General features: G+C 53.5%; 3 protein-coding genes across 3 annotated transcripts in view; 1 reads left to right on the top strand and 2 right to left on the bottom strand.

The window, feature by feature from the left end:
- AATF (apoptosis antagonizing transcription factor) overlaps positions 1-6,887 on the bottom strand; it is a 117,322-nt gene extending 110,435 nt beyond the window's left edge. Inside the window, exons 1-4 of the mRNA XM_058283204.2 lie at positions 6,547-6,887; positions 5,444-5,635; positions 2,118-2,546; positions 1,529-1,666 (exon numbers count right to left, since the gene is read on the bottom strand). Of these exons, the coding sequence (XP_058139187.1) occupies positions 1,529-1,666; positions 2,118-2,546; positions 5,444-5,635; positions 6,547-6,637 (850 nt within the window). The 5' untranslated portion in view covers positions 6,638-6,887. The remainder of the gene's footprint in view (positions 1-1,528; positions 1,667-2,117; positions 2,547-5,443; positions 5,636-6,546) is intronic.
- Positions 6,888-12,534: 5,647 nt separating this feature from the next.
- Positions 12,535-18,802, bottom strand: LHX1 (LIM homeobox 1). The gene is made up of 5 exons (XM_004476383.4): positions 17,246-18,802; positions 15,205-15,431; positions 14,831-15,108; positions 13,319-13,484; positions 12,535-12,931 (listed from the first exon to the last, which is right to left on the bottom strand). The coding sequence occupies exons 1-5, from the start codon at positions 17,413-17,415 to the stop codon at positions 12,552-12,554; spliced, it is 1,221 nt and encodes a 406-aa protein (XP_004476440.1). The 5' UTR covers positions 17,416-18,802; the 3' UTR covers positions 12,535-12,551.
- LOC101445173 (uncharacterized) lies at positions 18,606-26,785 on the top strand. Its single transcript, XM_004476387.4, has 3 exons — positions 18,606-19,016; positions 20,396-20,532; positions 21,565-26,785. The coding sequence occupies exons 1-3, from the start codon at positions 18,606-18,608 to the stop codon at positions 22,430-22,432; spliced, it is 1,416 nt and encodes a 471-aa protein (XP_004476444.2). The 3' UTR covers positions 22,433-26,785.
- The last annotated feature ends 728 nt before the right edge of the window (positions 26,786-27,513 follow it).

Raw genomic sequence — 27,513 nt, forward strand, 5'->3', positions numbered from 1 at the left:
TACAGGGTCCTATTCGGAATGATGGAAATGTTTAGGTAATGGATGATGGTGATGGTAGCACAACATTGTGAATGCAAATAAAAGCACTAAAATATATATCTGAATATGATTAAACGGGGAAATGTTAGATTGTATATATGATGTGGGAATCCTATATTATATGCATGACTATTCTGTAAACCCACAATGTCTCTAATAAAAAATAAATAAAATAAAATAAAGAAATAAGCTTTAAAGAGCAAATGAAAACAATAAGTCTCAGCATGCCAAGGAGTAATGATTCCCACTGCAGTGCACAGAGACTCACCATAAGTCACCCTGTGCCCCCATCCTTGGTACCACTGAGAACACAGGCACACAGCCCACAGGAGGCAGTGGGGTGCAGTAGGAAGATTTCTAGATGGTAAGGCAGAAAGTTGGAGTTTTGTCTCTGCCATGCATAAACAAGGTATGTAACTTTGGGCAAGTCGATCTCTGTAGGCCTGTTTTCTCATCTGTAAAACAAGGGGATCAGGAACCAATTCCTTCCCTCTTGCAAAAATCTTTGACTTTATAGCTCAGCAATTCTCTTTCAAAATTTGTTCCTCCCTCTGCTGTTATAGTTCTTCAATCTAAATATATGGAGCCCAAAAGAAGGTCTGAATAAGATCACCTTCATCTGTCAATCTAAAAACCTCACAGGGAAGCGGACTTGGCCCAGTGGATAGGGCGTCCATCTACCACATGGGAGGTCCGCAGTTCAAACCCCAGGCCTCCTTGACCCATGTGGCGCTAGCCCATGTGCAGTGCTGATGCGTGCAAGGAGTGCCCTGCCACACAGGGGTGCCCCCGTGTAGGGGAGCCTCACGTGCAAGGAGTACGCCCCGTAAGGAGAGCTGCCCAGCGCAAAAGAAAGTGCAGCCTGCCCAGGAATGGTGCCGCACACATGGAGAGCTGACACACAAGATGACACAACAAGAGAAACACAGGTTCCCAAACCGCTGACAACAACAGAAGCGGACAAAGAAGAACACGCAGCAAACAGACACAGAGAACAGACAACTGGGGCAGGGTGGGGGGAGAGAAATAAAATAAATAAATCTTTAAAAAGAAAATAAAATAAAAACCTCACAAAAAAAGGCATCTTTTAAGTATGTGATACAACCAACTTAAATGAACTGAGTTTAGTTATTCAATGTCTTCTTTTTTTTCCCCCTAGCCTAGTAGGTTTGCAAATACTGTTCCCTAAGCACTAAGGAAATAACTCAGCCAAGGGAAGAGTGAGGACAAATGAGAAGACAGCAGAACACATGTGGCTCAAGCACCAAATCCATTTCAATCAAAGAAATCTTCATTTGATAAAAGGGTTATGCTGCTATTTTTAAAAAAAGGTTGAAAACCACTATTCTATACCATGATATCATGGAAATCAAATCTTTTCATCTTCTTTCTTTTAACCTTGTGGTTCTGCAGATACGTACAACTCTAGTGTATCCCAATGTACCCCAGTGATTACAAGTATCTTCATATATGGCTTAAGTATTCTTACTATTTTTTAGGGCGCTGGCAAATTCTGGGCCACCTTTGTCCATGAAAATAGGAAAAACATCTGGTTGAGGAAGCTGGTTGGTAGTCAACAGAGCCTTTTGTAATTTGATCCTTCCTTCCAAGAGCTGGTCCCACAGTGCTGAGAAAGAAGAAAAGAGAATCTCATTCTTCAGTTATAAAATCTTCCTAGGGCAGAGACATGAGGGAGAGATAAGAAATCATGCCAGTTCTCTAAGAAGCACAGCTTTAATACTGCTTCATGCCACAGAAACGCTATTATAGCAAATAAATTCAGTATCTTGGAAGCTACATGAGAGAGGGAATGCTATAGCCCAAGAACAGGAGAAAACACTTTTCTCCTCAAAGCATCTTCCACAGTTACCTGAAGTACTAGAGCCAAACCAGCTAAGCAGCTCAGTGTGGAAACAGCTGCCTAAGCATAGAGGTATGGGGCTTTAGACCTCTGGATAAGTGGAGCATGTCATCAACTAATTGCAAGGGCACAGGAGAAAGAGAATGAGCCAAAAACAAACAAAAAGTAGACCAAATGCAAAGACGTTGAAAAACAAACAGCTAAGCCATGTACAAACCTATCTGGTTCTTCACAGCTCTTCCTTTCTCCACTTCTTCGGATACTTTGACACTGGAGAAGGTCATCAGCACACCATCATCTTCACTGTCCCTGACTGCAGTCCTGTCATCCTCACTTTCACCCCCAAAGTCTTCCTCACCATCCCCTTCTTCCACGCCACTCTCTTCTTCATCTTCCTCTTCTTCCTCCTCACTGCTACCAAGGTCATCCATGCCCTCGGTGAATTTTTCAAAGTCAGTAATGACACCAAAGCCCAGCATTTTCCCAGAACGGCTTCTGCTCTTCCCCCTCCAGGCTGGACTATTCTCCCCATCAGCACCACACTCCTGTCCCTCAGCAGCACTCACGTGATCCTCATCAGATTCTTCCAGACCCAGGCCCTCTGAATCCCCATCTCCAGACCCTTCCTCTTCAGATACATTCTTGTCTAAACAGGAAGAAAGAAAAAAATGGGCATTACTTTGAGAAAAATACTACCTTTCATTTCAACTAACAGACTGTAGCATCTCTCAACAACAAAAACAAAAATGTATTAGCTGTGCTCAATTCAATTCAGCAAGCATCTGTTACACATGTACTATCTTTAAAATGCTAAGGGGGGGAAGTGAACTTGGCCCAGTGGATAGGGCATCCATCTACCACATAGGAGGTCCGCGGTTCAAACCCCGGGCCTCCTTGACCTGTGTGGAGCTGGCCCACGCAGTGCTGATGCGCGCAAGGAGTGCCCTGCCACAGGGGAGCCTCACACACAAGGAGTGCGCCACGTAAGGAGAGCCACCCAGCGCGAAAGAAAGCACAGCCTGCCCAAAGGAATGGCGCCATACACACGGAGAGCTGATGTGCAAGATGATGCAAGATTCCCGTGCCACTGACAACAACAGAAGCAGACAAAAAGAAGAACACACAGCAAATGGACAGAGAATAGACAACTGAGGGGGGGGGCGAGGAGGGGAGAGAAATAAAATAAATCTTAAAAAAAAAAAAATGCTAAGGGGGAAGCAAAGATAACTAAGACATGGGTCCTACCCTAATAAAGGGATCTGGTTGGAAAGACAAATGAGTCAAAACTACAATACAGGGAAGAATTAATAGTGCTTTGACCAAGTTTTGACAACTCAGTGGAGGGAGAAACTGTAACCATGCGGCAAGTAAATTTAAGCAAGGCTAATAAGGAAAAAGTAATATTTGGACCTAGATCTTAAAGAATAACATTTCTATCCACGGTGTTTGGGAGTTACTAGTTTTCCCAAACCTACATCTGAAAAAATATGGCTTATCTTGTATATCCCAAATGTACAATCTCTATCATACCTGAGTATCTTATTTATTAAATCATGGTATCATATCCTGAATGGTAGTCCCTATTACGGTATCGGTGGATTCTCCACATGGTACCTGCAACAGTTTTTTCTGTTTTGTTTTGTTTTTTAAAGATTTTATTTTATTTATTTCTCTCCCCTTCCCCCCTCCCCCGGTTGTCTGTTCCCTGTGTCTATTTGCTGCGTGTTCTTCTTTGTCCACTTCTGTTGTTGTCAGCAGCACGGGAATCTGTGTCTCTTTTTATTGCATCATCTTGCTGTGTCAGTTCTCCGTGTGTGTGGCGCCATTCCTGGGCAGGGTGCACTTTCTTTTGCGCTGGGCGGCTCTCCTTACGGGGCGCACTCCTTGCGTGTGGGGCTCCCCTATGCGGGGGACACCCCTGCGTGGCAGGGCACTCCTTGCGTGCATCAGCACTGCACATGGGCCAGCTCCACATGGGTCAAGGAGGCCCGGGGTTTGAACTGCAGACCTCCCATGTGGTAGACGGATGCCCTATCCATTGGGCCAAGTCCACTTCCATGTAGCAGTCTGATATTACTGATGAATTCCAAAAAGAAATATTGAGTGGAAAGAGGACATGGCTCAACTGATAGAGCGTCTGCCCACCATATAGGAGGTCCAGAATTCAAACCCAGGGCCTCCTGACCCATGTGGTAAGCTGGCCCACGCGCAGTACTGCTGAGTGCAAGGAATGCTGTACCACGCAGGGGTGTCCTGGGCATAGGGAAGCCCCACGCGCAAGGAGTGTGACCTGCATCAAGCCGCCCCGCACAAAAAAAGCGCAGCCCGCCCAGGAGTGGTGCTGCACACACGGAGAGCTGACGCAGCAAAGAGGACACAACAAAAAGAGACACAGATTCCCAGTGCCGCTGAGAATGCAAGCAGACACAGAAGAACACACAGCGAATGGACACAGAGAGCAGACAACGGGGGAAAGGGGAGAGATAAATTAAAAAAAACAACCCTATTTCTGGTATTTTGCATCAGCACCCCTTTGGCTGACTAATACAGTACCTCTGACCTCTCTTAAGGAGAACAAATGGCATCCACTCAATAATCACCCTATCCAGCTCCTTCTTCCACTCTGAAAAACTCTTAAGTTTACAACCCTCCCAATTCTCTTGCAGGGAAGAGGAGAGGATTCTTTTATTTTTACAATGGTAAAAATTAGTTTCAATATTTTACATTGATTCAATGCAAGACCTAAAAAACCAAAGGAAAAGGATCAAAACCCAATTAGGAACAGGAAGTGGATTTGGCTCACTGGATAGAGCATCCGCCTACCACATGGGAGGTCCAGGGTTCAAACCCAGGGCCTCCTGACCCATGTGATGAGCTGGCCCATGCACAGCGCTGATGAGCACAAGGAGTGCCAAGCCGCACAGGCGTGTCCCCCGCATAGGGGAGCCTCACGCACAAGGAGTGCGCCCCTTAAGGAGAACCACCCAGCGCGAAAAAAGTGCAGCTTGCCCAAGGGTGGCGCCACACACACGGAGAGCTGACACAGCAAAATGATGCACCAAAAAGGGACGCAACACAGATTCCGGGTGCCGATGGTAAGAATACAAGCAGACACAGAGGAACACACAGCGAATGGATACAGAGAGCAGAGAACATAGCGGCAAAAGGGAGAGAAGTAAATAAAAAATAAATCTTTTAAAAAAAAACAAAAAACCCAATCAGGAGCACACCCAGTAGAGGCAATATTTTTTCAACATATAATGCTCTCCATTATCCAATATGCTTGTCCTTTCTCTTATATCATTTTAGGATGAACCATTAGTGTGAACCTAAGAGTATAGTATCTTAATCACTCTGGGCTTTAGATTCCTTAGGAAGTGAAATTAAGAAACCACAAAGGCCCCCTTCTAATGCCAAACCAACGGTCTCTCCTAAGATAATAGTTAAAGGCCATAGACTAGTCTTGCAGAGATTATTTTTTAAAAAGGGGGGGGGGTGGGGATTTTAACCCAAAAAAACAGGGAAGAAAGGAGGGCTACTTACCAGATGAACCTGACAGAGTTTGCTGCCAATGGTCTTCCTTCCAAGCTTTTCTAGAGGTGGTCTTGCCTGAATATCTTTTGTCTGTATCCAAGAGGGAGGCTGATGCCAGTTTTCTAATGCTACCCACTGCCAGGAAATCACCTTCCTCATGGTCCCCTTCATCAAACCTGTCAATCACTCTGGCAGCGGTGGCTGTAGGAGAAGTGGAAAAGTAATCAGAATCTCCAGGTTAGTAGAAACTTAAATGGTAACTCTGTTCACCCCTTCATCTGATACTTGAATGTCCTCTTTAAAATTCCCACCAACTTCCAGGAGCAGAGAACTCACCCCACACTCATCTTTCCGCTTTACTTTAACAGAAAGAGGACTACCTGCATCTACTAATATGATACATTTCTATGCCCTGGATCATATAAAATGAATATGACAGTCTCTCAAATATCTTAAGTCAGCCATCATGTTCGAGCTTCATTTTGTCCCATCCTTCAGGGAGTCTTCTTCACTTACATTGGCTAAGCAGCTCCATTTCCTTAGAGAATATTCCTAAGACACAGGGCCAGCACTCACATTTCTTATTCTCTCTTCCCCACATTTCTCTAACTCAAGTCTGAAACAGCATTATTCTAATTAGACCTTGAACAACAGATTACAGAACAGCAGTTTCATTCGTCAGTCTCTGAGCAAATGTTCTGAAGCCTAAAGACACTTAAACAGCACCAGGGAATCTGCCTCCTTCTTTAATTTTAGGGGCAGCTAGATTTTAATAAAAATAAAAAAACTGATGGGACGTATTTCTCGCCATTTCTAACACAATACCAATAAAAGCATCCTGAAAAATAACTTCCAACCCGCTACCAGACTCTTTGGCTCCCTCCAACAGCCCCCCACCTACAGTTTTCCCGAAGACTGGCTCGGCGCCAGAGTCCACAGGACGTTCCGCCCACCCGAGTCTAGAGAACATCTGTCAGAAAGAGGCCGAAGCCCTCCTCCCAAGCCTCGAGACAACCCTTCCGGAGAAAGGAGGGCAGGCCAGGCGGCGAGGCCCTGCTGCCGGCCCTTCACGCTTCCCCGGCCCACACGTGGCCTGCCCCTGTCAGCCTCACCCTCCTCTGGGTCGGCTTCAGGATCCGCCTCGCGCGGTCGCGGGTTCAACAACTGTTCCAGCTGCAGTGCCAGGGGCTGCGGCCCCGCCATCGTCACCAGGTCTCGGTGCGCACCGTGAATCTGCGATCCAAACCCGGGCCCCGCTACTCTCTCCCCGCCGGGTCCTCTCGCCCACGCAGCCAGGGAGCGCGCCGAACTCGGCACGGAGCTCCGGGCTGGCAACTTCCGGGAGCCGCGCGGGAGGGGGCGGGGCCTGTGCGTCACTACGGGTTTTGCTAGGAGGAAGGCGGAAGCGCGCGGAGGCAAGCGGAGCTGGCCGGCCGGGCGCGTGCGCGCGCGCGCGTGCGCATGCCTTGAGGGGCCGTGCTGGGAGGCACGGGAACGCGCGAGTGCACGTGACCACTGCCGGCGCTACCAGAGAAAGGGGTGCGCGCCGCCTTGCTGTCCCCTCTGCGCAAAATAGGCATCAAGATTTGTGCGAGACAACTAGATGATTATACCAAATACCTTTGTACAATTTGAATGAATTGTAGGCTTTGTTAATATGTATCAATAAAATTGATTTTTAAAATTTTGTGCAAGATTCGTTTAGGAATAACGTGCACTGTGGCCATGGCCCATGGTGGCTAATGTGGGAAGCGGATCAGGGATCATCGTCTCGAACCTGGGGCGCGCACTTGGGCGTGCGGACGCAGACTTGCACCAAAAGCAGGTTTGGCATTTCAGAATTTGGGGTCGAGCACACGCTTCCGGCCCGGCGACTGCCAGGATTTGGGAATACTGTGCCAGGGATGTGCATGTGTAATTGTGCGGCGGACTGCTGGCATCTTTATTAATAGGAATAATTAGGAATAGCTCTGACTGTGTATAAATAAATATCGTTTCTGTAGCTTCTCCAAGTAGCCTTGTCTGAGCAGGGAAAGAAAAAGGTGTGGGGGATTACTACACACTTCAGGGGATTGATATCTTAGTTGTTCAAAGATGAGGGCATACTCAAACACCTGAAACTGGTGCACAAATGCAGATAAACTCAGGTCTACCGTTAGAGGGGTACAGGTAGAGCCAAAATATACAGACTTAATAGGCTAACTTCAATCTCACACAGGCACATAGAAAGATGCAATCCCTGTACATTCCACTTTCTTCATCAAGCGTTCCCTGACTGCCCACTATGTGGCAGGCACTGCTAGATGAGACACAGAGATGAGTAAGTTAGATTCAGTCCTGACAGTGAGCAGCCTAGGAGGGCAGACAAACATGGAAACAGAAGCTGTAGTAAGGGATGATTAGAGGTTGAATACAAAGTACCTTTTTGAGGTCACCTGAAAAGACTAGATGTCCAAAAGCATCCAGAAAAGAGATGTTAGGGGTGCATTGAGGTCCTGAGGCAGTGGGTGCCCTTTCTTGCATATAGCCCAGTGGAGCCCAAGGGATGCAATGGTCCTGGCTTTCACAGTCTTCATATGCCCTTGAGGGTTAAGAGGCCACACTTTAGTGTGGCCTGCCCGATGTCCCTATCCTAGGTGGCTCTTGAAGAATGAAGGCAATCAGGGCTGAAGAAAGGAAGGAGAACCTATCCTAGCATAGTTCCCTCAGGCAGGGAAGGGAAAGAATGCCAGGGGAATGGGAGCACCCTAGGCAGGGGACTCGGGCAAGGAGAAGAGCGTCTTCCTTTCTCTCCTTTCTTTCCTTCTTACCTGTTCCCTGGGGTTGCAGCCTGGTGCCTGTGTCTGGGGCCTCTGGGGCTGCAGTATGCTCCTCAGACTGCAGCAGGAAACATCCCCTCAATATTTCTCCCACCCCACATTTAGGAAACTATCTCCTCAATCCCCTTGCTATTTTGGACACTAAAAACCTTTAGACACATGGCCTATGGAATAAGGAGAAGGCAGGAAAGGGGGAGGAAGGTGAGGCAGAGACCATCTCTGAGCTGCCATGCAAACCAGACACTACCAGATGGTTGTGGGGCTGTGCTGGGCCCACACCAGTAGAAAATGCCATGGACCTGCTTAACTACTCTCTCTGCTCTGGTCCCCACCAACTTGGGAAGCCTTTCTGGAAGGAATCAAGACCACCCTACTGCTATCAAACACATCCAAAAGCCACCAAAATGCTTCCTCTGCTTTTTTTTACCCCATATTGAGGGTAGGAGGTAGACCCAGGAGTGGAGGGGGGACGATTCCATGGACTTAAGATGCAACTGAGGGGAGCTGAAGCCTGGGATAGGGGTTGCAACTGCTCAAATGCTCTCTGGGGGCCCCTCCAATACTATACTTCCCTAGCAGAAATTTCTACCTCTGGCTGCTTTAGCGGCGTGATGAGAGTAAAGGGGAGCCCTTTCTCAAAGGAACAGTCCTCGACAGAGCAGGTGGGAGGGCCTCATGGTTCACCATCCCTCATGCCTGCTGTCCAAGGCTGCAGAGCAGCAGGCAGAGATGCACGAGTAGCAGAGGATGACAAGGGACATCACCCCTCTCCGTTTGCACGTTGAACTATCTGTTCACTTGACCAGAGGTTTCAAGAATTTCGGGAGACCTCTCTTAGGCGCCACCAAACTCCGGGTCCCAGGCCCCTGGCATGCTAGTCCTGGCTTTCCTAGTCTACTCCTCCCGCCCTGTCTCGCCCGAAAGCGGCTCCCCAGCTTCCGCCAGCCGAGAGGTTGGATGGGTGAGCTCCGGCTGCTTCGCCCGCGCAGATGGCGGCTCCCCGCCGCTGGACCCCCGAGGGCAGGTGGTGGCGGGCACCGAGGAAGCGACTTAAGATGGCCGCGGGGAGAAACCAGGCTGTCAGGCCGGGCCAGGCAGGAGGCTGCGCTCGGCGAGAGGGGACGGCCCGAGAGGGGACGGCCCGAGAGGGGACAGCCGCGGGGCTCCCGCTCCCGCCCGCGCGCTTCCTTCCCCTGGCAGCTCCCGGCCGGGGCGCGTGGGGATGGTGCCCGCTTCCCCGCACCTCTGGGCCGGAGATGGGCAGAGCTCCCGTGGGAAGGGAACGGCACTGACGTTTCCGGGCCTCCCGCTCCCTGGTTTTGAGCTCCAAATTGGTCTGCTGAGCATTGCCACCTGTTCGGGTATTCGCCAGGGTTTAGGATACCGCGTGGAGACCGAACACTGTGCCACTGCCTCGAGCCTGAGAGAGGAATTGAATCCACGCCGCGTGCCCACCACAATTCTTTCCAAATACCCGAATCCACCACAAAACTTCTAAATAATTCAACAGCCCCATAGGAAAATGCAGCCTCCCAATAAACATCCGTTCAGTTAAAAGAATGCCTTTAAAGGGGGTGGGGTGTGAACTTGGGGGTTGGCTCTAATTACGAAGCTGGCTATGATTTGATGTATATAAATGCTGAAGGAGCAAAAACAAGCCGATCTAGTGATTGCTTATAAAAGCAGGTAAAGAAATGAGTGGCATGAAGAGGTTAAGTTTCAAGAGTCTCCCTTTATTTCATAAATGTTGATTTCTGAAAGAACATTGCCAGATTCCTCCCTGATAGTTTTTCCTCCTTATTAGATAAGCCATCGCGTGGATTCAGTGAAAATATAGGTTATTTTAAAGTCTTCTCTGCAGGAAACATAAAGTTGGTATCTTAACAAAATATGAAAACAGCATGGAAGTTCATACCATTTAATGTAAAACTTACCAGTTTTTAGAAATAAGAAAATAAATAATGCTAACTGAAATCTAGGTAATTTGGAGGAGAAAATTCTGGAAGCCTAATAGTGTCTGATAGTAAAACACACATATATACCCCCACACAACTATTTCATAGTAGTAAAATATTTAAATTCCTTCCGTATCTAATGAAAGCCAGGAGGGAATTGAGCTGCTTTTCAGAACCTATTGGCAACTGGCAGTTGAAATTTGATTTCTATATTGGTTATTCTTGTTCATCTTCCTGAGAAAGTTAATATGTATCTTGTGCCAGGCAAAATATTTTTCCTTCTGGGGAACTTCAAACATAACAAATACTATAAAACAAGGACTTCATATCAGCTCTGTGAAAGGGATTAAAGTATTTCATTTCTAGCTATACTGTACTTTTTATGTTATCTTTCAAACCACCAAATTAGAAAGCAGGATTATCTATGGGAAATGAATTGAAACTGAAAAGGACCACCTCTAACTATATATTTACATGTATCTGACATTCACAAGCTTGGTTTTGCATGCGGGGAGGGACACACACAGACAAGATCACAGACCGGCACCACTCATTTTTAGCCATGGATTTGATTTCTATTTCAAATTCTCTATTAACTTATCAGCAAACATCTCTTCAGCCGTATCGGTTAAGTCCACAGAATGCAAATCTGTGGTTAATAACAGCAGGAAGCCAGAGGAAAGCTAGGCTGGCATTAGCAAGGGGGTTCAGCCACAGTCAAGATAAAAAAAAGAAAGAAAGAAAAAAAAAATGGAGCCATCACCCTCAGACCTGCCTCTCTTCCTCCTTCACCTGCCCCTGACTTTTGAGGAGACATTCTGCTCCCTCAGGGCTCCCTCTACTCGGTAAAACATCAAATAACACACCAATTATCTAAACATCAGGTTTTCTATTTTTATTAAAAACTCACAAATTTATTCAACATGTTTTCTTTCATACAGTGAATGGTCTAATATGCACTGGAGGTCACACAAGCTTAGGTTTATTAGAACAATAAAAGACATATGAGAAATTTAATATATAAAGAAAAAAGTAGCAGCTGTTGACTGCATATTTGACCATAAAATTTAAATATTTTGGACTTTTATTTTAAAGACACAAAAATAAAACCTGTGTGGGTCTATATAAGTCATATTAACAATTCCATGAATGTTCAACAGGACTAAAAATTAGCAAAGATGTTTTTTTTTAACCTTGTAACACTTTTATTTAACACTTTCTCAGGTTGCTGGTGCCAGGCACCTTTACAGTATTTGTGCTATAATTAGTTCTATTTGGCAACTGTCTGAATAGCGTGTTTCTCTTTGCCGCGTGTAAACAACACCTTTTCACAATCTAGCACAGTGAGCCGCAAGCCCTGCAAATCTGTCAGAACATCTACAGGAAAAGAAAAGGAACAATTTTGGTTGATTGCTCAAAACATTTTGTTTTTGAACAAGAGGTTTCAAAACAGGATATATTAATAAAACACGGAACTCCTGAATTTAACATTATACGTAAACAGTTGACTGTTTTTTAGTTCAATAGTCTTTTTTTTTTTTTTAACTTTGTGTGTGTGAAGGTAGAATACTTTTCTGGTACAGCTGATGTTCAAGTCATTTTAGTGAGTGGTCTGGCTGTGACACCATCCTAACGAGTGTATCTGTGTGTATCTGTGTAAGCGTATGTGGAGCTTTGTGAAGGTAGAAGAGTTGATACTGAGGGCTTTACATTTAGAATTTTGCAATTTTGGCAAAAATCAAAAACCAAAAACCAAGATAGACAAAATATATATATATATAGTCCCACCTGATGCACAGCAGGTCGGCGTTTCTGAAGCTATAAGAGTTTGTTGTCGCTGTTACTGAACTCTAAGACAACTCTAATAAGGGATTTCCCAGCACCAGGGCCCTCCTAGCCTGGTCCGGAAGGGCCCCGGGCGGCTCCGCCTCCCTCACCCGGCTTTGCCCGGCGGCCGGCCTCCCCGCGGCTCCTGCCGGCCTCCCCGGCTGTGCGCGCCCGCGGCAGCCGCGTGTGTCCCTCTGCCGCCCGCGGGAGCTGTCCACGGTTCGGGGTCCAGGTGGGAGGTGGGGAGAAGTCTGCCTCTCCCTTTGGGAGCCCCATTTCTGCAACCTCGCCAGCCAGCACGGGGATCCCAGTCCTGCCTCGAGGCGGATTTGGATCCTGTTTCGTGTCCCCCTTTCCCATCCAGTCTCCCCAGACGGAGAATGGTTCCCGAGGCTGGAGGAAGGGATGGGGGACTTGCTTTTTCTGCCTTTTTTTTTTTCTTCCTTTTTTCAGTTTTTCTTAAATAAAGGTTCATTTCTGTACAACCACAAACTCTGCGGACGGTGCGAGACGCCGCTACCACACGGCCGCCTCGTTCATTTCGGGGGGATGGGACAGGTGGTTGCCGTAGCTCGCCCCGCCGTTGACCGACAGCGACGAGAAGGGCGGGCTTGGCCCGAAGACCTCGGCCGACATGGAGTGCAGGGGCCCGGGCAGGCTGGGCTCGGGGCTGGGCGAGTCCCCGGGGGGATGCGCCAGGATGTCAGTGAACCGCTGCGCCTCGCTCGACGGGTGGTGGCCGGGCAGCGGGTGCTCCAGGCCGCCCAGAGGCGTCCCGGACGGCCCGGACGACGGCACGAAGGGCAGATCCACGGGCGTCTGGGCCTGCGAAGACGGGGGGCCTTGCGGGAAGAAGTCGTAGTTGCCCCCTGGGCCGTAGTACTCACTCTGGTAATCTGCGGAGCGGTGGGAAGGAGGGTGTTAGGACCCGGCCTTGGGTGAGGCGGGGTAGAAAGGGCGGAAGCGCGCTCGAAAGCGGGCTGGGGAGGGCAACGCGCCGGGAACGGGCGGTTTGTGGGGCGCCCCTGCAGGGCCAGGAGAAAGGAGGAGCTGGTCTGGTGCAGACACAGGAGCTGCTCTCCACCTGCCCAGCCGGCCTCATTCAGGGCTGGAGCTCGGCCCCTGGTCTCACCACCTCCCTTTGATTTACTCCCGGGCTTTCCCCCTTCTCTCCCCAGCTTTCCGTTTCCCCATGGAAAGCCAGGAGCACCTCCCACCTGCCCCCGCTTCCAGCGAAGCCAACCCCGGCCTGGCGGTGCCCCTCCATTCGGCGGCGCACCCACCTCCGTAGAAGGAGAAGGGGCCGTTGGGGATGAGCTCGCCCGGCTCCAGGCGGTCCACGAGCGGCCGCATCCGGCGCGGGCTGCGGAAGAAAGCGTGGCGCCGGGCGCCCAGCGCGCTGAGCTGCTTCATTCTGCGTTCCTTGGAGCGCCGGTTCTGGAACCAGACCTGAAGGGCACAGGTCTCGGGGTGAAGCCACGGAGACCCCACTCCCGCCCCGGGGCCCGGCCCTTCATGTTTCCTTGCCGAGCTCGTCCACTCTGGGCGTTCAGTGTGTGTGAGTGTGTGTGTGTGTGGGGTCTCTGGTGGGACCCCTTGAGCGGACCATGAGCCAAGGGTGAGCAACAGTCCGGAAAAGGATTCCTGGGCAGGCTGCTCCTGCCTGAGGTGAGGCAGTTAGGATGTAGCAGCTCTGTTGATCACAGTTAGAGCTTCTCAGGGTGCTGTACACACAGACACAATCGACCTCCCCAAAATAGCACCTCTCTCACACACAGCTTTCCTTTCATGGTTACTTGCAAACCCCCCCCCCCCACATACACACACACACATATACCCCATGACACAGACACAGGCACAGAAACAGCCTCCTGTTGAACAGTTTCCTAATGATAGTGACACCACAATCCACAATTTCCTTGCACATCCACACAGTCTCACAGTACCAGACATACCCACAGCCTCTGACCTGGGGTGACACAGACACAAAATCACCCATTCACGTGCGCTCATGCTAGCACAGCAACCCATGAGCCACAGGGCCTCCCACTGAGGGCGGCCTGCACATATGTGCACATGCACACTCAGCCTCCCTGACACAAACACCCACACTCTCACAGAGCCTCCCAGGACCGTGACCAGGACCCCCAGCCTTGGGCCAGAGACTCCTGCTGCAGCCAACTCACACACAGTCTCATGCCCTTACAACCGCAGACCCCCTTCCCCACCGCTGGAAGCAGAGCTGACTCCGGCCCAGACTCCCTTTCCCCATCTAATCCAGGATGCCCCAACCTCTCTTCCCAGGCAAAGTCTCTGCTCTGGGTCTCATCTATGGCAGAGGCACCCACAAAATTGGGTTTAGGGACGCAGAGGGAGATTACATTGTGCAGAAGGCAGAGGAACAGATTGATATCGGTGCGCACAGCGACTCCCTCCTCCTGCCGAGCTGAGGGGGATGTGCAGAAAGAGGGGTCCCAACTTCCGCCGCGGTGTGGGACAGTGTCCTCTCCTCCAGCCTCCTGCTGAGCTCCCCGCCCCTCCCCCTCCGCGGCCACTATCACCTCGGTGGGGGTGGGAAGAGGAGGAGGCGTCGGGAATTTCCTGAAGCGCATCAGGCGGCGCTTCAAAGGTGTGGTGGGACGGGGTGGGGGCCCCCTCCTTCCCCTACCCCCCCCCCCTCCAGCCTCCACGGACTCGCTCCCCCATGGCCGCTCGGCTCTCCCGGGCTCGACCTGGAGGCCCGGAGCGGCTGTGCGGGCTTCTTCGGGGCGGAGTGGCACTGCCAGGGCCCTGACCTGGATGACGCGCATGTTGAGACCGGTCTCCTGGGCCAGCTGCTCGCGGATGTGGCGCGTGGGCTTGGGCGTGGCGGCAAAGGCAGCCTTCAGCGTCTCCAGCTGCTTGGCTTTGATGGTGGTGCGCGGCCCCCGCCGCTTGGCGCCCAGGTTCTGGTCGTCATTTTCGTTGCTGCCCCCTTCCTTGTCTGACACGTTCGCGCTCTCCGAGTCCTTGGCGTCGTCCTGCGACGGGTCTTGGGAGTCCGGAGACAAACTGGGATCGCTGCCCGTGGTGGCTGGGGAGAGGGAAGGGACAGGTGAGCAATGGGCTCGGCGGGTCTCCTTCCCCCAGGACTCGCCCGCCCCTGGGGAGCCGGGAATTGGGGCCTCACCCGAATGGAGGCTATTCTCTTTGGCGACGCTACTGTTACTTAGGTAATCCTCTTTGCAGACGAACTTGTTCTCGTCGATGATGTAGAGCTCCTCGCCGGTGGAGAGCTGCTTGTTACACATCATGCAGGTGAAGCAGTTCAGGTGAAACACTTTGCTCCGTGCCCTCCGCACCAGGTCGCTGGGGGAGATGCCTTGCGCGCAGCCCGCGCATTTGGTACCGAAACACCTGCAGGGGGCCGGGTTGGCGAGGGACAGGGAGAGACAGAGGCCAGGAGAGAGAAAGGTAGAAAGAGGAGGAAGAAGGGGGGGGGGTAGAAAAAAAGGAGAGAGAGAGCCCAAAAGAAAGGCAGAATGCCGATTAAGCAGGAGAGGAGGCAGGAGGAGCCAGCGCGGGGCAACAGGGAAAAGACAGGGAGGAGAAGCGCACGGTTAGAGCGAAGGGCCCAGGTTGCGCCCCAGCCTCAAGCCCAGCGTTATCCCAGAGACGAAAAGCGCCGCCGAAGAGGGCGCGAAGGCGACGGGACACTAATCTTTCCAATTAGATTCCGGGGACAGACGAATTTAAATCAAAGCTCCACATCGACGCCACCGAGCGCCGCTTTTCTCTGCTAGCTTCAGGCTTCCTTTCACCCTAAAACCACCACGCACTCGGCTGGGGATTGGCGAGAGACCGCTGTGCCGCCGGGAAACAAACAGCTCCGCGGAGAGCCCTGCGGGTGCAGATGGGCCGCCGCCACATTCACGCTCAAAGCCCGCGGGTTGGCTCAAGCGGGAGCCGCAAGGGGGTTGAGCCAGCTCTAGGCAACGGGCCGCCCTTTGCGGGAGCCAGGCCTCTGGAGCCCACCGGCAGCAGGCACCCGCGCGCTACCGTCGGGCTCGGTTCTAGCCCGCGCGGCGTTGGCGGTGGCTCAGAAGCGCACCCCGCGCTGCCTCCTCGCAGTGCAAGCGGGCACAGCTATTTACTCCACGGTCTTCCGCACTCGGAACCACGCATTCTGGTGCGGCAATGGGGACAGCGCGTCCTCAGCCTCTGGGCAAAGCGGCCCAGGTGACTTCGAGCTCCCCCTCCCCCAGTTTGATTTGTCACCGCAAACTCAAAGAAAAGCAGAAAACAAGTCAGCGGAATAAGCTGGAAAATTCAAAGCCGCACAGGAAAACTACAGTTCGCATTTGCGCCGCTTCTCTTGACTTGCATGTTTGTGTGAGTGAAGTGACAAGATATTGAGTTTAAACGAATACAATTAAAATGCTAAACAGAGGAGGGGCGCAGTCGCCCAATTCAGGCGAGCCGCGTCCCACCTTCTCCCAGGGTTTGGGCAAGAAGCTGGCGGGCGGTAGCCGGCAGAGCCTGGGAGGGCTCAAAGGCCAGCCCGCGCGCCAGAGCCGCGTCGGTTTTGGACAGTGAAGCCGGAATAAAAGGCCCCGGGGAGGTTGCAGCCTCGGGGCATTTCAAAGGCTACGGTGCAACTGTTCGCCCAGGCCTGGGCTTCGAGGCCTGCCGGGGTTTGGGGAAGCCCCCTGTGCGGGCAGGATCAATTGCTACCACGGCGGGAGGCCGGCACTCTGCACGCAAAAGGCTCGGCGGTTCCGCCAAGACCTCTCTGAAACCCGAAAGGCAGTGGCAAGGAGCGAGCCCAGGTTTCCTAAGCTCAGGCTGGAGCGCAAGAAACCCAAAGGCTCAGCAAATACGGTTGCTGGAGAGCTTAGCACCAGGAAAGACAGGTGTCAGGGCTAAACGGAGGAGGCTGCCCAACCTCCTTTCCAAGCTTGAAGGGCTTTAGGGGCTGAGATGCGCTCAGGCTTTTTCTTTCCAGGCACGTGCAGCCAAGCCCGAACCCCCAGTTTACAAGAGGCAAGCAGGGCTGTGTCCCGGAGCCCCAGAGAGCCAGCTGGTGAAGAGGAAGGCTCCCACTGGACTTAGCTGCCCTCTCCAGAGGCAGCTCCTCGTGCGGCCGCGGGGTCCATTCTGACCTCTGATCAGGACCTGACAGCGACCGGTGCGCGGGCAGGCAGGAGTAGAGCCGCAAGGTAAGTACTCACCGGAAGAAGTCGTTCTTGCAGTAGAGCTTGCCTTCCCGGGAGAAGCACTTCTCGGTCAGGTTGCATTTACATTCACAGCACTGGACGCACTTGACGTGCCAGGCCCTGTCCAGCACGTTCAAGAGGAAGCGGTCCAGGATCGGCCTTTTGCAGCCGGCACAGTGCACCATGGTCTTTGGTTTGGTCGGGTGGGGGCCCGGAGAGATTGGCAGGCAGAGCCGAAGAGGATGACTCCCGAAGACGGCCGGCACGAGTTCCCTCACCCCTCCAAAAAGAGGAGACACACTCGGCTGTTCAAGCCAAAACCCGCACCAGAAAATCAAAAGAGGGTAAACGAGGCTCGGGGGTGGGGTGGGAAGAGACGCCTCGGTGGAGCACGCAGTCGGGGTGCCCCGGGTCCCCGGGCAGAGCAGCTCCGCTGCTGCCCCCGGGGCAAAGAAAAGGAGTCTTGGGCGGGCGAGAAAGCGACCCTTCTGCCCAGAGCTCTCGGGGGAGTGAAGGTCACCGAGAACGACGGCAGGAATCGAAATAAATAAATAAACGAGATGGAGAAGGAAAAGCACGACGCGGCGAACTCGGGTTGCAGGGAAAGCGCTGCTGAGTTCTCCAGCTTGAGGTAGAGCTGTCAGAAGTCAAAGTGCATCTGCTTTTGTCGGGTGTAAGAGCGCAGGTGTGTGCGTGCCGGATTGCCCACCACCGGGATTTCCCCCCTCTTTTTAAAAAAGAAAAGGAAAGAGCAAAACGAGTAGAGAAGCTTTGGATCCTAAACTGCCGGCATCTCGCGGAGGGTCCGGACGCGGCCGGCGCGCTCGTGGGGCCGGGGGAGGGGGCGGGGACAGGCCAGGGGGAGGGAGGAGGGGAGGGCAGGAGGAAGAGCTTGTTGTTGATTGTTGTTGTTGCTTGGGTTTCCCCCCTTTCGGAGAAGTGTTTGTGTCAATCGAGAACGGAGAGGGACAACTACGGGCGGACGCAGCCAGGCGCGCTCTCTCGCTCCCCACCGCCCCAGCCCCGTCACCTCGGCCCGTGGCCTGCGGGGCGACCTCCGTGTCCTCGGGGCGGCCTTCCCTGCGCCTGGGCTCCTGGGCGATACGGGCTGGCTCCTCACCGCGCCTGGCCGTTCATCGTGCCTCCAGTGACAATTCGCCGCGGCCTGGGCGCGCAGCCCCGCATCGCTCGGCCCGCGCGTCCAACCCACAGTCGCTCGACTTTCTTTTCTTTTCCTTTTCCCCCTCTTTTTTCGTTGTGCTGGCAAATCTGGGTTTCCTTTCTAGCCTCTTTCCTTTTTTTGTCGTCCCCCCTCCCCCCTTTTGCAGCGGGAGGAGTCAGGGGCAGTGGGCAGCTTGGAGAGCTTTAAAAAAAAATGTCCTGGTGCAGCAGCTACAACAGGCTGGAGGCTGAAACAGCTCGGCGCGGGCCGCCGCTGTCGCTGCCCGGGCCGCTGCTGGTAGCTGGCTCTCCCTGGGAGCGCGGCCCTCGGTTCCCGGTTTCCTGGCCCAGTCCGCCGCCGCGGCGCGTCTTTCCCCGGCTCCGGCGGCTCGGTCACTGCTCCTGGCTGTTGGCTGAGCTCTGGAAGCCCCCTCGCCTTAATGCAGCGCCCGCCGACGTCACCGCGGCCCGCGACCAATCAGCTGCTCGCGGTCCCTCTGTAAACCATTCTGCATCTCCCGGCCCGGGAGAGTGCCGGGAGACCGCGTTTGGAGGATCAGTAGCCGCGGCACCCGCGGTCCGGCGCGGCGCCGACAGAGAGGTTCCCAGGGCCCCAATTGCTTCGGTAAGGCGTGGGTTTCGGTGGGAGGGATTGAAGGAGGGAGGGAGTAGGCGCAGGCGGGGACAAGAGTTTTCAAGAGGGTGGGGGTAATCAAGACCGAGTCTTGTCGAGGGTTGGGGTGCAGTCGGGTCTGGGGATTCAGGGGGCCCTGGGTCACTGTTTGACTTTGACTTTGCAATTCAGCGGGAATTGGCTTTTTTCCCCACCTTGCCTTCTTGGCCTATAAGTTTGTCCTGCACAACGCGCGTCTTTGTGGGGAGGGCATTTGGCAGCAGAATCTTTCTTCTCCTTCTCTTCTGTCCTTCCTTCCCTGCCCCCTCCCAATCCATCCAAAGTCCACAGGGTCCGGGTCTCTGGGAGACCTGGGTGTCTGTCACCCGCAGCGCACTCTCGAAAAGTTGATTCCGGCTGTTTCCTGGTGGGGGCGGGGGAGACCGGAGGCGTGGTGCGGGGGAGGGAGAGGTGGGTGGGGAAGCGCCTCGGGTGAGGCATTGCTACCAAAGCGAGAAGTTCTGGGAAAACTGTGATCCGGAGATTCCTTTTACATACAAAAACAACAGCTAAGCGGGAAACCGCGGGGCTCCAGCAGTGGCGGGGTCGAAGGGGGGTGGGGTTGTAGTGGCGGGGAAAGCGGGAGGAGGCGGCAAGGTCGTCGGGGGGCGCCAGCGAGAAGTTGCAGTGCTTTGGGGTGTGCGTCGCACCGGCTTAACGGGCCCGGCTTCCAGTCCCCTTTTCCAGGCTCTGGACAGGCATCGACTTCTCCAGACGACCGCAGACCACTCCCTCAGGGAACCCATACCTCCCAAATTCCACTCTAGTGGTAAACTCAGGACCACTGCCCGTGCGGGCGGATTTGCCCAGAGTTGGGGGTTAGTTCCGGGTCCTGGGAGCCTTAATCTTGACGAGTCATTCTAGTTTCCTGGCGCACGGGAGTCAAACGCCAAATTCCGTTTTGGTGGCAACTTTTCTACGCTAAACTAGGAGTTCCCTTGCGGTGGTGGGATCTGAAGGTGACAGGGATGGGTGACCCCAGTTTTACTTCCTTTTGGGGGAGGGGTGGAGGCTAAAAAGGTTCACTCAGTCCTAGTAGAAAAGGAAAATAGTGTGGGCAGCCACGACTAGTCTCGAAGGTTTGCTTGGACTTGGCCTTTTGACCCCACTCGCGGTGCGGGTCTCAGACTTCCCATACAGGGTCCGGGGGGAAGTTGGGGAAAACACGCGCGGAAACGCAGTTGCAGTGACCTGGGCCGTCAGGAAATCTGGCTTTTTGAAAACGGAATGCCCTCTTCGGACGAACCGGGAAGCTAGTACAGCGAATTTGACTTGCGCGTCCTGAGACCATTGGGTTTCCAGGCTCTCCAACGCCCCTTTTCTGCCCCCAGCCTCTGCCTGCACTGCTCTGGAACTCCGAGACTCTCCGGCAACCCCCGTCGTGCCCCCCGCGTCACATTTTCATTTGGAACCGAAGCCGAAGGCGGCCCTGCTCTTCGTTGGCGCTTGGCACCACCTTGACCTCTGCGTGCGTTCTGTGCTCCGAAACTCCAGCCGCCCCTCCCCCCCATCTCCTGCTGGGCTCCTAGTTGCGGGGCAGGGCGGCGCAGAGGCGGGTTAACTCGCGCGTACCACCCCCTTCCGCCGGAGTTTCCCAGGCCCGCGCTTAGGGCAGGGCAGGAGATGGCAAGGTCAGTTTTCCCACCCAGCGGGCGAGCTCCGCGGGCTGGGACTCAGCCTAGCGCTGCTCCTGCGGACCCGGCAATTGCTCGAGCAAGCAGACCAGTACCGGCACTTCCGTACCCCGGGAAGCGCTAAGTGCGGCGTGGCGCGTAGTCATTGCCTCTTCGGCCCGCCAGGACATCAAGGCTCCACCCCAGCCCGCTGCTTCGGGTGAAGCCGGCGGGGAGGGGCCTGTCCCGCCGAATGGGTCCCCAAGCTTCTCCAGCCCCAGCTGTCCGGGTTCTCGCTGCACGCGCCCTCGACCCACCCTCCCCTTTCTGGAATCTATAGCGGCTCCACACCCCGGTGGCCCGCCCCCGCCCCAGCTGGGCTCCTTCTCATGCAAAACAGAGGGGCCGCAGAAGGGGGGCTTCGGCGGGGACCTACGGGGCGACAGCTGGACCCGGCTGCCGGCTACTCGCGAAGCCAAGGCCCACCGCCTTCCTCCAGGGGCGCAGGAGGAGGTTGCTCTGTCCATTTTGGAGTGCAGGGATCTCGACGTAGGGGGAAGAAGAGCGTGGACAAGCGCGGCGGGGAGCTGGGGAGCACGGCACACGAGCTCTAGGGCATGGGGGCATCCTGTCTCCGTGTGGAGATGGCGTAATAAACAGGTCTGCGGGAACCAGCCCAGCGCCTACAACGCGGGTTGCGAGCGCAACTGCGAGGTGCGACTCCTGGCTCCTGATCTAGGATTAAAGTACAGATTTAACGCCTCCAGTATTAATTCTCTCCCCCCTCCCCCCCCCCGTTTCCACCAAGCTTTTATTTTAAAGGGTATTGGTCGCAGAGACCTGGAGAGAAACCCGACTCACTTTTCTAAATTCGCCTGTCTCTAAAGCCTCACAGCGCACCCTGCATTTAAACCCAAGTGGACTCAGCGAAGGACAGCAGCCTTCCCTTCTCGCCCTCGCCGCCAAGTTTACGGTCTCCCAAAGGAGGTACACAAGCGCTTTCCTACCCAACGTCTCCAAGTGGCACAGACCAACAACCACGTACAAGGCCTCAGGACTATCGCATATTGGACCGGGTGCTGTGGGAGGAACTTGGCGGCTGTGCTGTCGCTCAGTGGCCGCAAAATCCTTTTCACCCACTGCCAGGCTCTCCTGGTAAAGGCCCCAGAGGACTCCGGAAGCGGTTTTCACTCTCCAGGTTTCTCTTCTGAGAAGCGCCACGAGGGGAGGGACCCAGCTCAGGAACTGGAGATACCGGGGCTTCTGCCAGTCCACCTCAAACTCCCTGTAGCTTGGGGGGCCAGAAGGCACTCCCTCCTGCACCCCTTTCCTCCCTCCGCCTTCCTGGTCCCGAACTCCACCTCCCCTCGCTCCCCGAAGTTCCCGCGAGTGGCTCGAGGGCCCCGAGGATTGGAGGCGTCTGGGTCACCGGCGCTTGGGCAGTTTCCCCTCCCTCCCCGCCGCCCCGGAACAGAGAAGCTGTGGCGTCTCCCGCCTGCCCTCCGCGGACCCCAGGGGAGGGCGGTGAGCCGCAGAAGGAGGCGCCCGGGACAGAGAGCGCTCTCGGCGGTTACCCCGCGCCTGGCTGCCGGAATGGGGCGTGAGCCGGTCGCACCCCTGGCCCAGTCGGTTCGGGAGGATGCGGCAGATGCGACATATGCGACAGAAGGGAACTGTTCCGCCGGGTCCCAGGATCTCGCCGCGCCCTCTCCCGCCCTTCCCATCCCTTCTCCAGTTCTCACCAGGTTCCCTTAATCTCATTTCCTCTGTCATCGAAATGACCTACTTGTGCGCAGCATTTTACAGTTTACTTCGCTGTCTTTTCTGAACCGCAGAGTAAGGCAGGGTGGGTGTTTGCGTATCGGTATTATTTCTCGATATTTCCGAGGAGGAAAACCAAGTTAGGGCATTTGTCCGAGAAGCCTCAATTCATGCTCTTTTGGAGGTGAGGAGTTTGGGGGGCCTGCCACCGGGCTCTATTGTGTACTTGCCGCCGGTCAAGATTTTCACGGGGCCTTGGGCAGACGGATCACTAGGCCGGAGAAGGGCAGCATCCGGTCACGGTGTGCGCTCGGCCTGGGTAAACAACGCGGGCTTCCCACGAGGGCCGGAGGGGACCCTGGGCACCCGGAGGGGGTTGGCAAGGTCGAGCCTGGCGCTCTCAGATGCGAGGCGGCGCGGTGCCGAGGAGCGGAGACGAGACGGTGGAGCGCCTCGGTGGGGAGAGGGGACAGGAGCAGAAGATCAGAGAAGAGGAGGAATGCGGGAAAGTAGGCGGGGAATGAGGAAGGAGAGACGTGGGGGAAATGCGTGAAGGAGGACTGGAGGAAAAGAAAGGGAAAAAAGACCCAACGAGGCACCCGGCGTCAAAGAGGCGGCGGGCAGAGGCGCGCAGTTGGAGGGTGTGGCAGGCGCCGGCCGAGGGGGCACCCGGCGGGTGTGTGGGTGTGTGACAGGTGCGTTCGCCGGCGGGAGAAAAGAAGGCGGCGTGTTTGGTGGGAGACTCAGCGCCCGTGGAAAAGCCTGCGAGCAGCTCTGGGCAGGAATCCAACAAATAAATAAAACGTCTAAGATGGCGTGACAACAATGTGTATTTGGGTGCGTGCCCGTGTTCCTCTGTTAGAACACACACTCCCTGGTAAGGAAGACAAACGGGGCTCGTGCCTGAGAGTAATTAATCCTCTCACTAATTGACTCTCCCCTTACCTATCGGTCACTGCCGATATCTGGAGAGATAGCAAGTGAGAAGAAAGAGAGAGAGAACCCCAAAGTTAACTACCTTTGGGACTGGGAGAGTTCTTTTTGGACTTGGCAACTCTAAGCCCTCCCTCCCTTTGGGCAGGATTCAATAGGTGCTGCTGCCTGGGCCCCTCCAAGTCTGGGCAGCATTACTCAAGATCTCCTCAGATTGGGGTAACCTCAGCTCCCAGGGTGCCCCCCTCCAGGCTTCCCTATATCCCTCACCGGAGGAGATCAATCAGTGACCCACTGAGACGCCACCTACAGACCTCCTGCTGGACATCTCCTACCTCCAGGCAGTACCAAGGTGCCTCCCCTATCCCATACCTCACCCCTGCCCCCTGTTACCCCTCCCCCAGGAGCCCAGACCCTGCACCCCTTCTTTCAGTCACTCTGTACTCTTCCCAGGCCCCCTGTTGTGTCCTGTGGTCCCTAGTAGAGCAGATGAGGTTTTGAATGTGTTGGGAAGCAGCCTTGAATAGATGGAGAACAGCGGGTGGGATGGAGAGAGGTGTCTTAAGACAAACCCACTCAGACACAGAAGCCCAGAGGAGAGCGTGCAGGCATGGCAGGAATAAGGCTTCCAAAGACAGGAGGAAAAAGGCAGACACCATGCACCGTGGGAGACTGTGCGCAGTGTGGGAGGGCAGGGGGTGGCTGTGTGGCCATGAGAGGGGGGCAGTTCTGGTTTCTCCAGAGCATGGAGAGGTGCTCCCTTTCCAGTTCTTAGGACTGGGGTGAGGAGGCAGGGAGGAGGGCATTGGACTAGGGTTGGCCTGTGGAGAGTTGAGTCTGTCTGTGGATGCGGGCTTGGGTTTGGGAGGTGGCAGCTTTGCTCTGTTAGCCTCTTCAGAGGCTAAAGAAATAAATGCTGAGATCCATAAACCACCCAGCCCAGGGGAAGGAAGGAGGGGGGAAGGGCAGCTGCTCCCCGGAAAAAAATCCACATCCCTCCCCCCACTAAACACATTCTTAATTGTCCCTGGGGAACATTTGTACATTTGACCAAAGCAAATCCCCAAGCAGTAACAGCAAAATTAGCCATAGAGACTGGCTGCCCAGGGAGAGCTGGGGATCTACAGAAGGGGGAAGCAAGACGAGATGGTGAGCCTGTTTGGGAAGCTGAGAAACTTGGCTCCTCTTCCACTGTCTCTGTCATGCCTTAGAAGGAAAGTGAGCAAGAGGAATAAAGTTCTAGAGGAAAGAAGGAGAAGGGCATATAAAAGGCAAATCCAGACCAGAGAGGAAAGAAAGTGAAGAAGAAAGCAGAAGGCGGGGAAGGAGGAGGAGGACTATAATAAAAGAGGGTGAAGGCGGCCCCAGGAGGCTGGGCCTCGTCCCCAACCATCCGTCTTCATTGTCTCCGTGTGTGCAAAGGCAACTCCGGCATAAGGAAAAGCCACTATTGGAGCCGCGGCTTTATTTTATATCCTATACATCAGGAGGGAGGCAAAGCTTTATTTTCGCCAAGAGACAGATATTTTATTTCTCTCTTACGGTTTTATGTGTGAGAGATGTCAGGCTGCCACAATGGATGGCTAATGCATAGGCAAGAGGAAGCCGTGTTGGCATGCTGTGTGTCGTGGGGTCTTGGGGGGGTGAGCGGGCCTGGGATTTAGGGCTGATGGGACACTCTGGGGGATTTCTGCTAAAACATCTCTCTTCATAAATCCAGAAGCATGGTCAGCTCAACAGGGAGAAGAAGGAGTTTTAGAGGGAAAGAGTTGGGCTTAGTAATAAACGAGCACACAAAGGAACCGCTTACCTTCCAATAGGCTCGGGCAACCAGGGGCCCGGGGTCCTTGGAAATGTAGAGACCCACGTCCAGACATACCTGCCATTCATAGGCGAGCATTTTCCACCAGAAGTCAGTGTCTGTTTTGCCTTTTTTTTTTTTTTGTCCCTTCCCTTTCCCCAGAAATCTTTTTTAACCTCCTCAGAGCCTTGGGGGAAAAGAGCCATTAATTTGCAAATCATCTGAACTGCGAAAGGATCAAGATGCCTATGTTTTACGGCTAAATCCAGCGTCTGAGTGGACACACATATGCACATATGAGCCCCTCGTGCCGTGAGCTCTGGGAGGGTGGGCACCAGATTTGAATCCAGGAAAAGCCCCCAGGGACCTGCTGCTGAATTAAGCCTTAGATCCCAAACTGCATAACCTTCAGCTTTTTAAACGTGGAGAGAAGGGAGATGAGGGCGACAAAGAGATGGAGGGGGAAGTTTGTTAATTAACACCTTCCGTCCAGGACTTCGACTAATTGTCTTCCCCTCTCCCAGCCCCCCAAGCCATTTCTTACAGAAGTTGCTTTGATTCAATCTCCTGTCCTACTCTTTCGATTATTTTTTATTTTTTGGCTTACATCCACTGTGGAGGGGAAAAGTTACTGCGCTCTTTCCTTTTTTCTCAGAGGATTCCAGGTGGCACACGGTCCCCAGACAATAAGCGCGAGGACCTGTCCCCACTTTCCTGGCTGTGGCCTTTAGAGGAGACACTTAACCCTTCTGGTCCTCAGTTTCCTCATCTGTAACCCAAAGGGATTGCTCTAAACGAGTGCTGGGGTCCCTTCCAGCTCCCACCTCCTCTGTCCGAATGAGATAATATGTGAAAACGCTTTGTTAAGGGTAAAGCCGGACGAATGCGGGGAATATTATTACGATTTCTAATCAATCCTCTTTTCTCCGCATGGATCTTGATTGTTTAGCACCAGCAAGCAGGGTAGGGAGGGCTGAAGCGGAGAAGACTTAGTGGAGATGGAAAAACCCTGTGCCGCAGAGAAGAAAACCCTGCGTCTCTGGAAACATTTTGAAGCCTGCTGGAGAGAGGTTGGGAAAAGGAAGAGGCCAAACTTTGTATGACCCACTTGGGTCTGCGTGGAGGCAGACAGTGTGTTTCTTCAAAAGCACCCTTGGTCTCCAAGTGACAGACACAGGCACCCGATGTGAAGGCGATTTGCGATTATTATTATTTTTTCCAGGAAGAAAGGATAAAGCAGGGTGTAGCTGATTAGCAAGTTAATTATTTCTGTACCCCAAGGGTTCCAGTGGTAAGTTGTCCAGCTCTGGTATAATTTCACAGTCCGTGCATTTCCCGGTGAGCACCTGGGGTGCCCAGGTCTGTCTCTCCATCCATCCACCTGCCTTCCGTCTCCCTCACTCACCTGGGGAGATGAGCAGGGGCTGGGGGGGGGTGGACGGTGCAGTATATGCCTTTGGCCTGGACTGTGGGGGGGGGGGCAGGCAGAGAGCAGGGTGGAGGAAGCCTCACTGATAGCCGTCTACCTCTGCTGAGTGTTTAATTATCTGGCCCTTTCTTCTTCTTTTTTAATCTTTTGTTCAATAAATATTAATGAGGCAGGTTATCAGAAAGTGGAGTTGCTGTGAGGTTATTTCCCCAGACTTAGCCTGGAAAGAAACTGGGTTTGAGAGGCCTTTTGCCTCTCGCCTCCTCCTAGCCCCGGCTGTTCCGGAATGCTCAGTATTTGGATGCCCAAATCTGGCCACCACTTGTTCTGCAGTAGCCTCCTCCAGTCAGACTGCAAGATCTGGTTTCCCCTTGGGGGAAGGGAGGGAGGGCTGTGTGGTCAAATGACACCTCTTCTCCAAGAGATAAGTTGGGGATATGAACATTAGCCTCAGAATTAGCAGCTTCTGCTGCTCTCTGGCTGGTGGGGCCAGCCCCCTGCAGCTCCTTCTGAGATGGATGAAGGGAGGGCTCTGCAGTTTACTTAAGAGTGGTCCCATCTGCTCAGGCTGGCCTTTCATAAGGGGAGGGATTTATGCAGTGTCCTTGTGCACAGACCTGGGATTTGGCTGAAAACCTTGGGCCTCTGAGAATATTACTGAACGCTAATATGTTCAGCCACAGAAATGATTCATGATTTGTCTGCATGGACAGGGTGTATGTGTGTGTGGGTGGGTTATGGGCGTGTGTGTGTGTACATGTGTGCCTTGGGGGTCACACATTGATGAGTACTTTTCACCATTCTCATTTTTAATCCAGATATTAGGAAACCTTTTCCCTTCTGTATTCATTCAGGAGACAGCCCACAGTGCCAGGCTCCGGAGACCCAATTTCCCGACTTGAACATCCTGAA

The sequence above is a fragment of the Dasypus novemcinctus genome, chromosome 21, assembly GCF_030445035.2.
Source record: "Dasypus novemcinctus isolate mDasNov1 chromosome 21, mDasNov1.1.hap2, whole genome shotgun sequence".
NCBI lineage: Eukaryota > Metazoa > Chordata > Mammalia > Cingulata > Dasypodidae > Dasypus > Dasypus novemcinctus.

What these genes read in the sequence shown, in the direction of transcription:
- LHX1 (XM_004476383.4), bottom strand. Translation starts at nt 17,415, where the DNA reads ATGGTGCACTGTGCCGGCTGCAAAAGGCCGATCCTGGACCGCTTCCTC. An exon ending in AGAGAATAGCCTCCATTCGG is followed by an intron (nt 15,109 to 15,204) that starts GTGAGGCCCCAA and finishes CCCTCTCCCCAG; the next exon opens with CCACCACGGGCAGCGATCCC. An exon ending in TCAACATGCGCGTCATCCAG is followed by an intron (nt 13,485 to 14,830) that starts GTCAGGGCCCTG and finishes TGTGCCCTTCAG; the next exon opens with GTCTGGTTCCAGAACCGGCG.
- LOC101445173 (XM_004476387.4), top strand. Translation starts at nt 18,606, where the DNA reads ATGTCCTGGTGCAGCAGCTACAACAGGCTGGAGGCTGAAACAGCTCGG. An exon ending in CCAGGGCCCCAATTGCTTCG is followed by an intron (nt 19,017 to 20,395) that starts GTAAGGCGTGGG and finishes TTCTGCCCCCAG; the next exon opens with CCTCTGCCTGCACTGCTCTG. An exon ending in GGCACCACCTTGACCTCTGC is followed by an intron (nt 20,533 to 21,564) that starts GTGCGTTCTGTG and finishes CTGTCTCTAAAG; the next exon opens with CCTCACAGCGCACCCTGCAT.